The sequence below is a fragment of the Sinocyclocheilus rhinocerous genome, unplaced genomic scaffold (genome assembly GCF_001515625.1).
Source record: "Sinocyclocheilus rhinocerous isolate Xijiao unplaced genomic scaffold, SAMN03320098_v1.1 scaffold889, whole genome shotgun sequence".
NCBI classification, from domain to species: Eukaryota; Metazoa; Chordata; class Actinopteri; order Cypriniformes; family Cyprinidae; genus Sinocyclocheilus; species Sinocyclocheilus rhinocerous.
In genome coordinates, this window is record NW_015638024.1 from 1,268,136 (window position 1) to 1,284,176 (window position 16,041).

Sequence of the window (16,041 nt, forward strand, 5' to 3'; positions counted from 1 at the left end):
GTGTTTCGTTGTGAAAGCTAAACTACTTTGTTTGGCCTTCCAAAAGAGGACGCTATCTGCTTCGTTATGCCTGGAGCTGATCCGTGCTGGTCGCTGAGGAAATACATCAACTTCGCGCTGTGGATCACCGGATTGGCTTTCACCGTGGACGAAGCGGAGTCTAGCCCGGGGTCGTCACATGTGGTTGCTGCAAGCCCGCCGGACGCTCCTTCGTCGAATCTGCCGGCCACACCGTTCTCAAGCTCGCCTGCCTCTGCTCACTCAAGCCGGCCTCCGCTCACTCTAGAACACGGCTCACTCTAGGCCTCCGGCCTCCGCTCACTCAAGGCCGCGGTGTGTGACGCTGTTTCGTTGTGAAAGCGAAACTACTTTGTTTGGCCTTCCAAAAGAGGACACGACTAGAAATCAGTGGTTAAGTTGTATTTACAACACTGTTCCAGAACAGTTCAACCCAAATATTAAGATGTGTGCAGTGCATTTTATGGAGGACTGTTTCCTGATCCTGGAAGAGTAGACTACAATGCCGGCTGTTCTGAATCACAGACTGTAAGTACGTTTTACACTGTTCCAGAACAGTTCAACCCAAATATTCAGATGTGTGCAGCGCATTTTATGGAGGACTGTTTCCTGATCCTGGTAGAGTAGACTACAATGCCGGCTGTTCTGATTCACAGACTGTAAGTACGTTTTTTATATATAAAGAATTTGTCACTGACGATTCAAACGCGAGTTTTTTGGGCAGTGTAGAGTAGGGCTTGTTGTTTGTCATTTCTCCGATCACAAATGCAGACATGGTTTTATGTTTACGCCGCTCGATGCAATGCAACGCGTAAACAGACAGTATAAGTCATTATAATCCGTATTTATGTCCCCACTGGATGCAACAAATGCCTGGTTTATAATGGGTTTTAATGTTTTTGTCTAGTCGCTCCGGCCTGACAGGGCATCATCACAATATGGCAAGGGGCGTAACAGTTCCGTCTCACGCTTGAGGTATTCGGCCAATCACAACGCATTGGATAGCTGGCCAATCAGAGCACACCTTGCTTTTCAGACTGATGAGCTTTGTAAAAATCGACGCGTTTCAGAAAGGCGGGGCATAGAGGAGAAATAATAATGTACAGTATGTGGAAAATAATGTGTTTTTTGAACCTTAAACCGCATAAACACATTTCATTACACCAAATACACAAAATAATGTTCTTTTTAGCAGCATCATATGACCCCTTTAAGAAATTAATTGCTTAGAATTTATCTATTTTCATCATTTGAATAATATCAACATTACTATAAGCAGGGCAGCACAGTGGCTCAGTGGGTAGCACTGTTACCTCACAAATTGATGATACTAAATTGCCTGTGTATGTGGGCCCTGTGATGGACTGGACATCCGGGGTGTGTCCCCTGCCCTTGGCCCGAGTTGGTGGGATAGGCTCCGGCAACCTTGCGACCACAGAGAGCATAAGGAGCGTGGAGGATAGATGGATGAGTAGAAGCAATGTTCCCAGGGGACTTTTAGGAGGATTTTTGCAAAACCAAGAAAAAACATTCTTAAAAGTTTAAAAAAACTGGACGTTTTGAACGTTAATGTTTTCATAACTTAATGGGAATGTTAGCAAAACATTCTAAGAACATATTTTTGTTAGCTAGGTTATCAGGGTTTTCTGACAGCTGTGCTGAGAAGGATTGTGTGTGTGTAGTTTTAGACCAATTTAGAGTACTTTACCTTCACAGGTGTGTCCGTCAGCCATCAGAGAGAATCCTGGGAAACAGGAACATTGGGCCAGTCCTCTAACCACAGAGCACTGCTGAGAGCAGGGCCCATTACCTGCAGACCATAGCAAAACTCAGTTAATGCATCTTTCACACTTCTTTTTTATACATTACATTATACCTACTACAGCAAGGATCACTATTGTTATTGTTCATATTTAAGGTTATAAGGATTTGAACAACCCCCTAAGTATTAAAAGTGGCAACATTTGTGACATGAATGATACCTCAAATCTGAAAAGAAGTTCCTGACTTTTCCAGGATGTGTGAGAGTGGTCAGTTGTCATGAAAAAAAATAAAAAATAAAACATACAAATTATAAAATAATAAAAAATGAAATATAATGTTTAAAAATATATATGTGAGCTGCTGTGCTCACATAGATGACGTTTAAAAATGTTGTTATTTTTAGTATCATTGATGTACTATTATAGTTTATAATAATATTTTAAATTAGGTTTTATTTTTACATATTTTTTCATTTTTAAGTTGTATTAATTTTATTTTTTGTCAGTTTTATTAGTTTTTTTCTTAAATATGTCTATATAGTTCTTATTAATTTTATTTCAGTTTCAGTTTTAGTTATTTTAGTACTTAAAGTTAAACTACAAGAAAATGAGAATGGATGCCTTGGCAACTATACAGTATATTTTATTTTATTTACATTTACATTTATTTCAAGTGATTAAACATTTTTTATGGTTTTAATTTAAATTTTAGAAGCAAGAGCCCAGATATAAAAGCACACAGCCTTCACCAGGCTGAGTGTGGGCCTTCTGTATGGCCCTAACAGATTTACTAAAAAATTAAACTGTAATCAGCATGACTTAATGAGTCGCCCAGATACTTCCAGATCCTTTCCATACTGATTGATACTCCAGAAACACGACAGTGCCCCAGACAACACAGACGTCCAGTAAATGCTTAAGTCCTTAAACGTCTACCATCAGTCCCAAACCAGATATACTGTACATTAAACCTTGTGGCATACTACAGACTTATCTTGTAAAGTGCTATATCTTCTGGATGGCCAGCTGGATGAGGAGGAAAAGAGTCAGTGATTTTTTTTTCCTCCTCTGTTCAGCATGTTTCAATTAAGAAAACATATGTAGTGCAGAACATTAGAATGACCTTACAGTACCTGTGAGGCTACACAATCTGGAATTTAGTTCTCTGTCACGGTGCCAGAATGTTACAGATCATTGAAATATTGTGTCCATCTCATGACAATTGAAAGAACAATGTTATGCGCACATCAAAACAACCCATTATGCCAAGACATGACTAATAGACCGGCTGCTGATCAAAAACCACTTCATTTCAGATTTTGAGTTCAGCCAACCACAAAACATTTGCATAATTTATTTCCATCGTGAATAAAGCTACGGAAAAAAATTAATCAGTATTTTTGCCTTTTTATATACTATTGCATATGTGATACTTTATAAGGTACAAAAACTAATAAAATTACATATTTAATATGTATGACTGTATGTGAATATGTGTGTGTGTGTGTATTATGTGTGATCAATAAATGAGGTTAATAATCAATATAAATAACATTTTGTATGTATAAATATATAAATATTATAAAAATATATAATTATTAATATATTACATAACTATACTGTAATAATAAAATATGCTACCATGTTTATTGTTATAGTGAAAATCAATGAGATCAATGGCATCGTATACCACATACCTGCACATGGGTTACGTAAGACCAGGGTTTGAGTAGCAGTTTCTTGTCTTGCTGGAGCTATAGTAAGCAGCCTGTCTTCCTCACTTACTCTGTTGTCTTCTTCCTGGTTCTCTGTGGAAAAAAAGAGAGAGAAAACAGTGAGTCATTCTTTTTCATTCTGCATCTGTTAGATGGTCTTAGAGGAACTGCAAATGATGGAGAGTTTTTCTCCCACATTTAATCATGACCAGATGAGAAATTATGGAAAGTGCACATTTGCCAACATATATCTTGTCATCAGAATTCCTACCATTCCTGAAGTCAGCTGAAGATTACTGGAGAGAAGTTTGTATCGTATCATTAGTTCATTCCTGATATGAGATCAGTTTCACTGGAGCAGCACAACACTATCTCTATCAACACTTCCATGACACCAGAGACACAAAAACAATATTGACACATGATGACAATCCCATCATGCAGTGGCGTTGTTAGGGTTTGGCCATATAACCAGGGAAACGAGATAAATAATTACAAACTGCAGTGAATCAGGCTAAACAAACGTAGTCCGCACTATCAGCCTATCACTAAACTATCTAGGGATAGTTCCCAATCAGTCAGTCATGTTCGACGTTACATCAGTGACTGACTAATTGGGATCTTGCCTGAGAGCTCCAATCACCTTCAAGTGGTACAAAACAAGCCAATGAATATTGGCGAGTGAGATTTGCATCGCAAACCACTACCTATTACTCCGAGTATGTAAGGAAGCGTTGCATCTCACTCATTCAAGCTTTTGCTTCGGAGCCGAGCAGTTAATACTACTCTGCTCTTCCTTTCATCTTCGAGCAAGCTCTGTGTGTGTTGGTGTGACGGCGCATCAGCGGTGGTTGTTGAGACAGTGGTGCAGAGTGCCTGTTATTTTCAGCTATCCCCTGAGCACTTCAGCATTAAAAGAGCTAGTTTCCTTACTAAAAGAGAAAGCGCGGGTGTGACGCTGCTAGTGCCTCCTCCACTCTCACTATCCTCGATGGCAAGGCGGCCAAGGGATACGTGGAGATTCCTCAGGTGGAACCTGTAGTTGCGATGCAGCTTTGCCCGCAAAGTGCTGCCACCTGGCAGGGTCGCCCACGTCTCCCATCCTAGGCCTGTAAGTTCTCATCCGCTACGGCACCCAAGGCTTACAGTGCCGCTGGACAGGTCGCTTCCGCCCTGCATGCCATGGCGCTCCTGCAAGTCTATTAGGCCAAGGAACTCAAGGAATTGCACGAGGGTAGTGCTGACCCAGAGTTGATACAGGATCTGCACACAGTGACGGACCTCGCCCTCTGGGCAACGAAAGTCACTGCGTGCTCCCTTGTCCACACTTGTGGTCCAGGAACGCCATCTCTGGCTGACCCTGGCGGATATGAGGGATGCTGACAAAACTCATTTTCTCGACTCGCCGATCTCCCAGGGCGGCCTCTTCGGTGACACTGTCAAGAACTTTGCCCAGCAATTTTCAGCAGTACAGAAGCAGACGGAGGCGATTAAACACATCCTGCCCCGGTGGCCAGCTGCTGTTTCCACCCAGCCGCCTGTGGCAGTCCCCGCACCTGCTCGTCGCTGAGGGCGTCCTCCTTCGGCCTCCACCTCCGCTCCAGTACAGCCCAAGCAGCAGCATCCACCTAGGGTGCAGAGAGGAGCGAGATGCAGGAAGCAGACGCTGCCCGTCCCAGCCCCCACTGCACCCTCTGGGCGACCTGGAGATGGAGGAAGCTGCTCTTCAGGAGTCGGTGACTGCACCGCTCCTTCCCCCGGAGGAAGGCCGTGTGGAGAATCCTTTATTTCTTTTCCTGGTTTTCAACAACCTTTATGCATATTCAAATAGGATATTTTATTGAACTACACCTGTTAAATCTAAAAACAGTTGACATATACAAAACTGACTCGATATACAGTATGAAACAAGTACATGGGTTTTTCTTTGTATACTGAGTCATCAGAACTCAAAGAGGGCCTGATCTTACCTGGCACACAGGTGCGGGCGTCCTGCAGGAGTGTGTATCCAGGATAGCAGGCGCACAGGTAGGATTCACGAGTGTTGATGCAGGTGTGATGGCAGAGCGGTGCAAATCTCTGGCACCTATCATCCTGCTCCAAATCCTCCAGTGAATTTGCTGCAGGATCCACATCCGCAACCGACAATGCTTGCTTCGGAAACTGACTGTCTGATACTGAGGAAGGGGAGAGATAGTAAGATTAAAGTCATCAGACAGAGTTAGATATGACTGTATATCTCTTGCATGTGACTCTATTTACTATTTACATTACTTGCCTACCAGTGAATCCTCTGCAATGAATGGGTGCCATCAGAATGATAGTTCAAGCAGCTGATAAAAACAGATCACAATCCACAAGCAATCCACACAACTTCAGTCCGACAACTAACATCTTGTGAAGTGAAAAACTGTGTTTGGATTACATGTGGATTATTGTGATGTTTTTCTCGGCTGTTTGAACTCATTCTGACAGCACCTATTCACTGCAGACGATCCACTGGTGAGCAAGTGATGTGATGCTAAATTTCTCCAAATCTGTTTTGATGAAGAAACAAACTCATCTACTTCTTGGATGGCCTGAGGATGAGAACATTTTTAGAAAATTATCATCACTATTTCTTTAAACTTTGTCTGACAAAATGGAAGTTGCATTTTTTAAAAATGAATTAAATAAGAGTATCTCTACTGTTGGCCGATAACTGATATGGTACTTTATATATATTGTGCATCCCTAATGGTCATTGGTAATAATTTTCAAAACAAGGATTTAATGAAAAACATGTTTTAAAAATCTGATTTAAAAATCAAAATTATAAATGCAAAGTTAATTTTACAGTATATCTGTATTAATGTTGGTTTCATGGGTATTAGAAAAATCTTTATACATTTTAAACACAACATTTTAAAGTAAAACCTATTTTTACACTTTTTATTGGGGTAATACCATTTGATGTGAACCTGAACTAACCTTCTCATGTCATAAAAAGGATAAATTGACTGCTATTTTGAGAGACTTACAGGCTTTGACTCACAGAAAGCGTTTGATTTGAAGGGCCCTTTGAAGCAGTTATTTTTGAGCACTTCTGTCTGGAACAGCTGCTGTGATTGTTTCACTTCGAAATGCTCTGAATAGTTATCATTTATGCCATCTGAAATGGCATGACAGTGATAAGGGTCTACAGAGATCCTCTCTATGATAATATTTCCCGTTTTTTTTTTTTTTTTTGATGGATGATGGATTTCACACTACCTTTTGGGAAAGTGATTATAATTTTATTTATTTATTTATTTATTTTTTTAATCAAGCATTTTTGCCTTTTTTCCTCCAAAACAATCCAAGGATCATTATATGACTTTGATATTTTTGTTTAATGTCCCATAAAATATAAAAAAATCTTTATAATAGATGTATTCAAGTCATTTATGTTTTATTCATGAAGGAAACATTTCTTTGTAAACTGTTTGTAATATTATTCTTAGTAGTTATGTTAGAATAAGTTGTTAGAATAGTTTTACAAATATATACAATTTTACATAATAATTTGTATATAATGAATTTTTGTATGAATTGCACTCATTTGAAATGAATTAGATTTGGACATTAAAAAGTACTGTTTTTTATCAATGATATATGTATCAAGGTGAGACTTTCTGCTGTCTTACTATGCCGATCAGTCGATACTGTTTCTCAAATGAACTTTTATCAATAATACATTAATGTAATTTAATAATACATAATGTAAATTCACTAGTGTCTCTGATGAAGGATAAACCAGATGTCAACCAGAATGACACGGCAATTCTGGAACAGCTGCTGTGATTGTTTCACTTCGAAATGCTCTGAATAGTTATCATTTATGCCATCTGAAATGGCATGACAGTGATAAGGGTCTACAGAGATCCTCTCTATGATAATATTTCCCGTTTTTTTTTTTTTTTTGATGGATGATGGATTTCACACTACCTTTTGGGAAAGTGATTTGTAGGAAAGTTTTTTTCAAATTTCAGTAATAACCAAAGAGCTTCATTCCTTATTCTATTTAAATTATTAACTATATATACAGTGGGTACGGAAAGTATTCAGACCCCCTTAAATTTTTCACTCTTTGTTATATTGCAGCCATTTGCTAAAATCATTTAAGTTATTTTTTTTTCCTCATTAATGTACACACAGCACCCCATATTGACAGAAAAACACAGAATTGTTGACATCTTTGCAGATTTAGTGTCTCTGATGAAGGATAAACCAGATGTCAACCAGAATGACACGGCAATGAAGGACTACTCGTACATAAACATAATACATATTAACGCAACACGCCAGTCAGCATCTGTCATTTCACTGCCGCCAGCTGTTCCTGTCACGCCCTTTGTGTCCTCCATCTGCCAATCACATCCTGTCAATCCCAAATCCACAGGCACCTTATTCTACAAAACAACTGATGGAGGCTTTCAAACATTGCGCACCAATTTGGCAAAGCGTTCGACTGACTTGGCAATTAACGTCTGGATAAACATAATAAACAGGCTCGGCTTCACCTTACACAGCATGCTGGTGTAAAGTAAATATTTCTCATAGTCATTAACTGAATGTAAATGCAATGGAGGGAGAAAGAGATTAAACATTTCTGCTATAATTAATCACGTTACTGGTGTGAGGTGGCAGGGGTCCTGAGAAAGCAGCCCTCATGGAAATAATTACCTCTCAACTGTTTTTGTATCGCTTAAACCTCTGATGCAACTGAGAAGGCTTACGTAGTTAGCAACAGTCTCGTTAAAAAGAGAAAGAAAAGACATCTCTGCGGGTACCTCTATGGAGGCAATTTAATTTAACCTATTTTAGTGTTCCATCATCTGTGTGTGCACCACGAAAAGGAAATAAGTCAGCCCAAATGTACTGACACGGCTACAGCAAATCTCACCTTGCCTCAGGATATCAGGTAGGCTCTTTAGGGGAAGCAAGGCACTGGGTAAAAGGAATGTGCCACTTGAGACATAGCAAGAGGTAAAGTCTGGGTTTTATGTCTCATTCAAAGGAATAGTGACCTGGGTCTATTGATTGAGGCTTTGCTGATAACTGCGGGAGTGCTAGTTGCGCAATGAGCGTCTGCCATTACATTGATATGGCTCTTTGGCTCTCAGGGTGATAGAATAAAAGCCAGGACAGTGTTGGAAAACTTTATTCAGCTGTAAGCCACAAAGAGGTTTCATGCACTTAATTAAACTGAGGGAAATTTCCAAGCAATTTTCCACCACATAATGTATTAGACCATGTTCACTGCTTATGTTTCTCTGATAAAGTTCCAAATTCCAAAACAGTACAGAAAATATTACAACTTTTTACCAAACATGGCTTTGGGTTATATTTTTAAACAAGTTAAGAAAAAATAAATATTTAAAAGATAAATAATATAAAATATTTGTATTGAGCAGAGTACTAAATTAAATAAACTTCACAGGCAGGTAATTTTAGATAAAAAGTCAAAAAGTATTAAAAAATATTACAACTTATATTACAAATTTGAATGCATTTTTTTTATTATTCTTGCCTTTTTATCAAACATGGATTTGGGTTATATTTTTTATATAAATATATTTTATATTAGATACCATTTAACAAGTTAAAAAAATATTAAAAAAATAAAAAATACATATTTTAATTTAGAGTTAAATAAACCACAGGCAGGTAATGAATGAATGAATGAATCTTGACTCTTTGTCTTCTGTGTCTGTGTTGATCTGGATTTCTGATGGATTTTCTCCATTGAACATTATTCATGTATTCCCAATACATTTAAAAAAAAAATAGAAAACATTCTTTTGCCAAATTTAAATTGATTTCACTTAGATGAAATTGTGTTGCATTACCTCATTTTAACAAATTTGAATTTAAAAAGCAGCAAAAAAAAATTGATTTTTGGAGTGTACACAGTCTATTTCTAAAGCTAATATCAGGTCTTATCCCAGTGTAAACACATAGCACATTTCACAGGATGAATAAAAATCCAAAAAGAGAACAATGTTTCCATGCAAATCCTGCTAAAATGAGTGAAATTAGTCAGCTGAAACATTTGAGACAGAAGGAAAGTTTGCTGGCACGGGCAGAAAAGCAACAGCCTGCTTTGCCATCTGCTTCTGATTCAGCCCAGCTTGCCAGCATCTTTGTGTATTATTCTGAACGGTAACGTGACACCTGACCAATCAGCTCTGGGCATCTTTCTTTCCTCTGATTCATCAATGTCAAGCTCTCGGCCAGCAGTGTGATGAACTTGAATGTGAAACTGAATGCCAAGACACAGCCAGGCCTCAGACGCTTCCAAATATGATCCAGGCTTCAAAAAACAAACAAGCAAAATCATCACTGAGGCTCTGATGTTAATATGAAGACATAAACTCAAAAGTCACTGCGATTAAGTGATAACTGGGACATTGTGTTAAAAAATGCAGCTCAAAACCGAGACATTCCAGGTCCTCATGTGGTTTCACATCATATGGTGTGTCTCCATCACAACACTTTCTTGGCATGACATCCCGTCTAGATCTGTTCGTCAAAATAAAATATGAACTCTCACTCACCCCCGACCCCTGCCACTGGAAATCAGCCATATACCACAGGTTACACATTGCAAACCATGAGTACATTCTGCTGTAAAAACAAAACAACTGGTTGTGTAAAAGAAAAGTATTTCACCTTTCTTAGGAAGAGCAGTCGGTTGAGGCCTCTGTTTTTTCTTGATCGTAGGTGGAGCAAGTCCTTCCTCTCCCTCCTCGCAGCACGTGAGGAAGACGTGTCCACATGGGTAGCTCAGGTGCTGATGTGCTTCACAACCTTTACCTTCCCTCCACAAACGCAGACCCAGTGCACAGCAGTTACAGCAATCCTACATAAAACATATTCATTAAAAACTGCATGAGTCCTCATTAGTCGTGATGTGACTGTCGAGCAACAAGTGATTTCCACACTAAAAGTGAAAATTATGTGTGATGTCATGCCAATCATGGCCAATCAGAACATTTTTGAGGGTTTACGGTTAAAAAGTTTGGGGTCAGTAAGGGTTTTTTTTTTTTTTCATAAACACATTTAATAATATTGAAACTATGTAAAATTCCATAAAATGAAAACTTTTATTCAGCAATTACCTGGTAAAACTGATTAAAAGTGACAGTAAAGACATCTATAATGTTACATCTATTTCAAATAAAAGACAATTTTTCATTTTTCATTAATCTGCTGTTCTTTCTATAATCAAAGAATCCTGAAAAAAAATGAATCACAGTTTCCACAAAAATATTAAGCAGAACAATTGTTATCAACATTGATACTAAGAAATGTTCCTTGAGCACCAGATCAGCATATTAGAATGATTTCTGAAGGATCATGTGACACTGAAGACTGGAGTAATGATTGCTGAATATTCAGCTTTGCCTTCACAGGAATAAATTACATTTTACATATTATATTTTAAACATTTATTAAAATAGAAAACAACAAACTATAAACAGATCATATTAATTAGTCTTGATTTTTTATCAACAAAAAAAATGCAGCCTTGGTGAGCATAAGACAATTCTTTTAAAACAGTAAAAATATCAGTAAAAAAAAATCTTACTGTCCCCAAACTTTTAAATCGTTTTATTTAATAGTGGTAGTGTAGTTATGATGACTAATGGAATTTCCCTGTAGGTGGTAAAATTTAAATAATAAAGACAAAATGTCATGCTGCTTGTTGTGTTCACAACTGGTTAAGACAAAAATGTTTAGTTTTTGGCCTGGACATGTAATATTCAGCCATTCACATGACCAGATAGTATTCAGTAAATAATTCTGAATTGCCAAAATAAGGACTGTTTCCAAACATGCAGAATCCCACAGAGGTTATACATCATTAGTATTTTTCTGTCATTATTTTTTTGGTCTCTGTGGACTTTAAAAACAGTTTTCTGCATTATTTTGTAGTCTGTTTGATGCCACCATTTAAGATCTTACCGTTTGGGAATCTTCTCCACAGAGTGGGCTGTTTCCCTCACAGGCATGCCCGGCCCTTGCTGCATTCATGCCAGCCTGACACCTGCTCTCTCTTAGAGCACCTGAACAGCACTGCTTCTGGACCACACTTTAACAAAGCAGGGAAAAAAAGCAGTTTTAACATAATTTAATACCTGATTCTAAAACCAAGGCTGTCAACACCTTTCCCGTGTACATATTGTTATTGATTATGTTAATTCTTGTGCACCAAATCATCATAATAGAATGATTTCTGAAGGATCATGTGGCACTGAAGACTGGAGTTATGACTGAACGGAAAAGTTACTATAAACTGTAATATTATTTCACAGTATTCTAGGGGTTCACTCATAATCATCATATTTAGGGGCCCATGATGTCACCAAAACTTTTGAAAACCCCTGGTTTAACGAGACCACAGAAACAACTGGTTGCAATTGACCAATCAGCAGCAGCCTTTTACATTTTATTTGCATGCAGAGAAGATTAATATGGACTATTCTCATTTGCCCTGCTTACTGCTTGGCTGAATACTCAAAAGAAGCTCACGTGCCACAACTGGTCCTGTAGCTTGTAACATTATTAAAGGGATAGTTCACTCAAAAATACAAATTCTGTCATCATTTACTCAACTTCAAGTTGTTCCAAAACCATACGAGTTTCTTTCTTACGGAAGTTCTAAGCGGCCATGCAATATAATTTTTTTTCCTTCTCGTTTTCTCGTTATAACGACTTAATTTTCTCGTGATATCGACATAACGAGTTGTTTTCTCATTATAACGACTTAATTTTCTCGTGATCTCGACATAACGAGAGTTGTTTTCTCGTTATAACGACTTAATTTTCTCGTGATCTCGACATAACGAGAGTTGTTTTCTCGTTATAACGACTTAATTTTCTCATGATCTCGACATAACGGGAGTTGTTTTCTCGTTATAACGACTTAATTTTCTCATGATCTCGACATAACGGGAGTTGTTTTCTCGTTATAACGACTTAATTTTCTCGTGATCTCGACATAACAAAAGTTGTTTTCTCGTTATAACGACTTAACGAGAAAATTATCTCGACAATGAGAAAATTAAGTCGTTATAACGAGAAAACAACTCTCGTTATGTCGAGATAACGAGAAAGCAACTCTAGTTATGTCGAGATAACGAGAAAATTAAGTCGTTATAACGAGAAAACAAGAAGGAAAAAAAATATATTGCATGGCCGCTTAGAACTTCCGTACTTTCTTCTGTTGAGCACAATAGAAGATTTTTTGATGAATGTTGGTAACCAAACAGTTGACGGTAGCCATTGATTTGCATAATATGGAAAAAAGTACTATGAAGTCAGTGGCTACCGTCAACTGTTTGGTTACCATCATTCTTCAAAATATCTTCTTTTGTGCTCAACATAAGAAAAAAAAATCATACAGTTTTGGAGCAAGTGGTGGGTAAGTAAATGATAACAGAATTTGCATTTTTGGGTGAACTACGCCTTTAATTTTTGTGGTCGGTGGTTTTTGGGTCACCAACATATACTTTGCTGGTCAGAGGACAAATAACTGCTAATGAAAAGGATTCTGTGGTGTATTGAGGTGCATAACCAAGGCATTGAAATAGTCAGCCAACTTACCCACATACAGAGTTGAGGTCTTCTGTTTTGACAGGCATACGGTTACAGTGCTGGTTCTCCTCTGCCCATTTCTGCCCAGCCACACAACAGCTCTCCACCAATCCTGGAGGTGAAAGCGCCAAGAGCACAAACATCTCACACATCAGTTTTATCTTACATAAACCAGCCAAAAGAATATAGAGAGTTTATAGTCAATGCTTTTCTGACAAGAAAAGGGCAGACAGGCAGACAAGAAACTCAGCAATGATAGAGCCCCAGAGGCGAGCCAGACATGAACCACAGCTCGGATCCATAGAAGAAGCATAAAAGATGTAATCTGCAGCCTTTGTATAGAGGGAAACAGAGAGACTGACTCAAAGAGTTGATGGGACACAGTCATGGCATGTGCATCATCAGAGGCATCATTAGCACGAACTAACTCAGCCATCAAATATTTTGAGTTTAAAAAGCACCAATTTTGATAAGCCGGCTATTGAAAGTGAGTTCGAAGAGCACATCCGCCTGATCTTTTCAAGAAATTGTGTTACAAAGAAACAAGAATTTAATAATGACTAATTTCAACACTTGACATTTTGAATTATTCATCCCTCAGTGTGAATGAAGGTCTGAATTAAATTACGTGTACAAAATCAGCTTGCTAGAGTGATGGATGAAAACCATATAAATATAGTCAAAAAATACTTTTTATATTTTTTTGATATGCTGTGAATCAGCTAAATGAATTTTATATGATTAAATCCCATTACTTCTACCAGTGCAGAGAGTATGGAAATGTAGAGGGGACTTGAAAACCTTGAAGTACAAGTCTGTCAAGGGTTACTTCCTATCAGATCATAAGAGGGTAATAAAAAACACCTGCTTAGGTGTGTGAGTCTTAAAGCCCTTTCATGCCAAACGCTAATATTCAGTGCAAACGTTTGGTGCGAATAATACTTGGAATAGAAACAATGGATTCCCATGGAGTTATTTACCCCCAGGAGTGAACATTCAGCTGCAAAAGAAGTAAATGGGGGGACGGGGCTAGTTGTCACAAGGACTTTATTTTCTTAAAGCTTATTTTTGTGATTTTATGAATTGCTTTGTATGTCATAATTGTATATTTAATTGTAATGCATATAAGCGAGGCATGTTGTGTTCAGTAAAATATGTAGTATATTTAAATAAATAGTATATTTTTTCCTGGGCAAAACTGTGAAAATGTTGAATAATCCTTTTTTTATAGACAATTTTTTGAGAGCCAAAAAATGCTCTCAAATAGTTCTGCTTCAGGACCCAAATTTTACACTGGACAAGCAATGATCCAATCCAGTACCAAAAAGTTTATCTTTACTTGGAGAAGATCTGATTGTAAAATCGCTTGAGCAGTGACATGAGGCCCAGAGCGCTCTGGGATTCCTGGAATGCTTGACAAGGGTCACTAGCTGCTGTTCCAGGTGACTTTTTGAATTCTGTGATAAACTACCATCTGTACTAAATATCTCAGAAACAATAGTGCCCCTAAGCTATAGCTAGTCAGTGGACAGACATAGAAGTAAACAGATTGGAAGGTCTGAATGGCTTTCATACAACAACTAAAACATACTAATTCAGTCACATGCACAATTTGTGCCTGCAGAACTCACAGGACAAAAAAAGCTTGCAGAAACACTAGTCATTCACAGTTCTTCACACCCCTTGTCTGTTGGTTTTTTGAAAAGATTTTTGCTAATTTGATTATGTTTGTAGCTGCCAATAACTGAAAAATACTCTCAGCTCTGCTTTGCCATTAAAAAAAGTCAGACAAGTAATCATCAACAAAAAAGGGTCACTATATAAAGCCTAACAATTTCCAAAGTCCAACAAGATAAAAATACAAGAGGAAAAAAGGTATCTCTTTCATGTAGTTTGTTGTTTGGTTTTCATTTTTGCTGCATTGTGCCAGATAGCCCCCCAAACGCAAAGAAAATGCATTGGACCAAAATCCTGCTCAAACATCAAAACATGATTAGGAAGAGATTTATTGTGAAAGTTGAGAAATATTAGATACTATGACAAATCCCTCATGTTCCACAAGCAAAACCATAAAAAGGACGGAGAAGCACCATGTGTTCTTAGTTTTCTTTGAGTTGCCAGTGCAGTAGTGTGGCATTTTCACTTTCAATGTAGACAAAAAAAATTTGTGTGGCACTGGAATCTAGTCATACCTGATTTATATAATACAATATTTTTTAGGACATTGTGTAATGCTTAAAAAGTGTGTCATGTTTGTCTTTAAATATATTCTTCTAAATACAGCAGAGGAAACACTCATTAACAAAGTGTCCCCAGAGACGAAGAGTGATGTGAAATAAGCAAGCAAAAACTGACCTCATTAAAAAAAAGTAAAAACTGACCTCAAGACAAAACAACTCAAGTCTCACAGCAATCAGCTAAAAAAAAAAAATTCTCTGCTTTCCTGTTTAACTTTCACAGCCATAAAACATGAGTGATGCTCTTTTTTGAGCCTTGAATTGCATTGGGGTTTGTTTATTTGTACAAGGGCAAACTTGTTGTGTTCCTCTTTTTGCAATGGTTGCCATGACACCATAAAAGCAGGAGGGCTTAAAGCGATAGTCCACCCAGAAATGAAAACTCAACCATCATTTACTCAACTTCATGCTAAACAGTTTTGGCTCCCATTGACATCCATTGTACTTTTTGTGTATACTGTACAATAGAAGTCAATGAGAACTGAAACTGATTATTTGCCAACATTCTTCAAAATATCTTATTTTGTGCTCAGGAGGAGGAAATCATTAAAGGTCACATATTTTACACCTTTCTGGAGTTTTATTTTAAAGGGGTCATATGATGCTTTTTTAAAGATCATTATTTTGTGTATTTGGTGTAACAGAATATGTTGACATGCTTTAATGTTCAAAAAACACATTATTTTT

At 37.7% G+C, this 16,041-nt stretch overlaps 1 protein-coding gene across 2 annotated transcripts in view; it reads right to left on the reverse strand.

Annotated features, from left to right (window-relative positions):
- The window catches only part of LOC107749432 (fibulin-2-like), a 62,966-nt gene that overhangs the window by 25,390 nt on the left and 21,535 nt on the right, over positions 1-16,041 (reverse strand). For both annotated transcript variants that reach the window (XM_016564586.1, XM_016564585.1), the window contains exons 3-8: positions 13,127-13,229; positions 11,486-11,612; positions 10,190-10,379; positions 5,467-5,673; positions 3,479-3,589; positions 1,727-1,828 (exon numbers count right to left, since the gene is read on the reverse strand). In XM_016564586.1, coding sequence (XP_016420072.1) covers positions 1,727-1,828; positions 3,479-3,589; positions 5,467-5,673; positions 10,190-10,379; positions 11,486-11,612; positions 13,127-13,229 — 840 coding nt within the window. The remainder of the gene's footprint in view (positions 1-1,726; positions 1,829-3,478; positions 3,590-5,466; positions 5,674-10,189; positions 10,380-11,485; positions 11,613-13,126; positions 13,230-16,041) is intronic.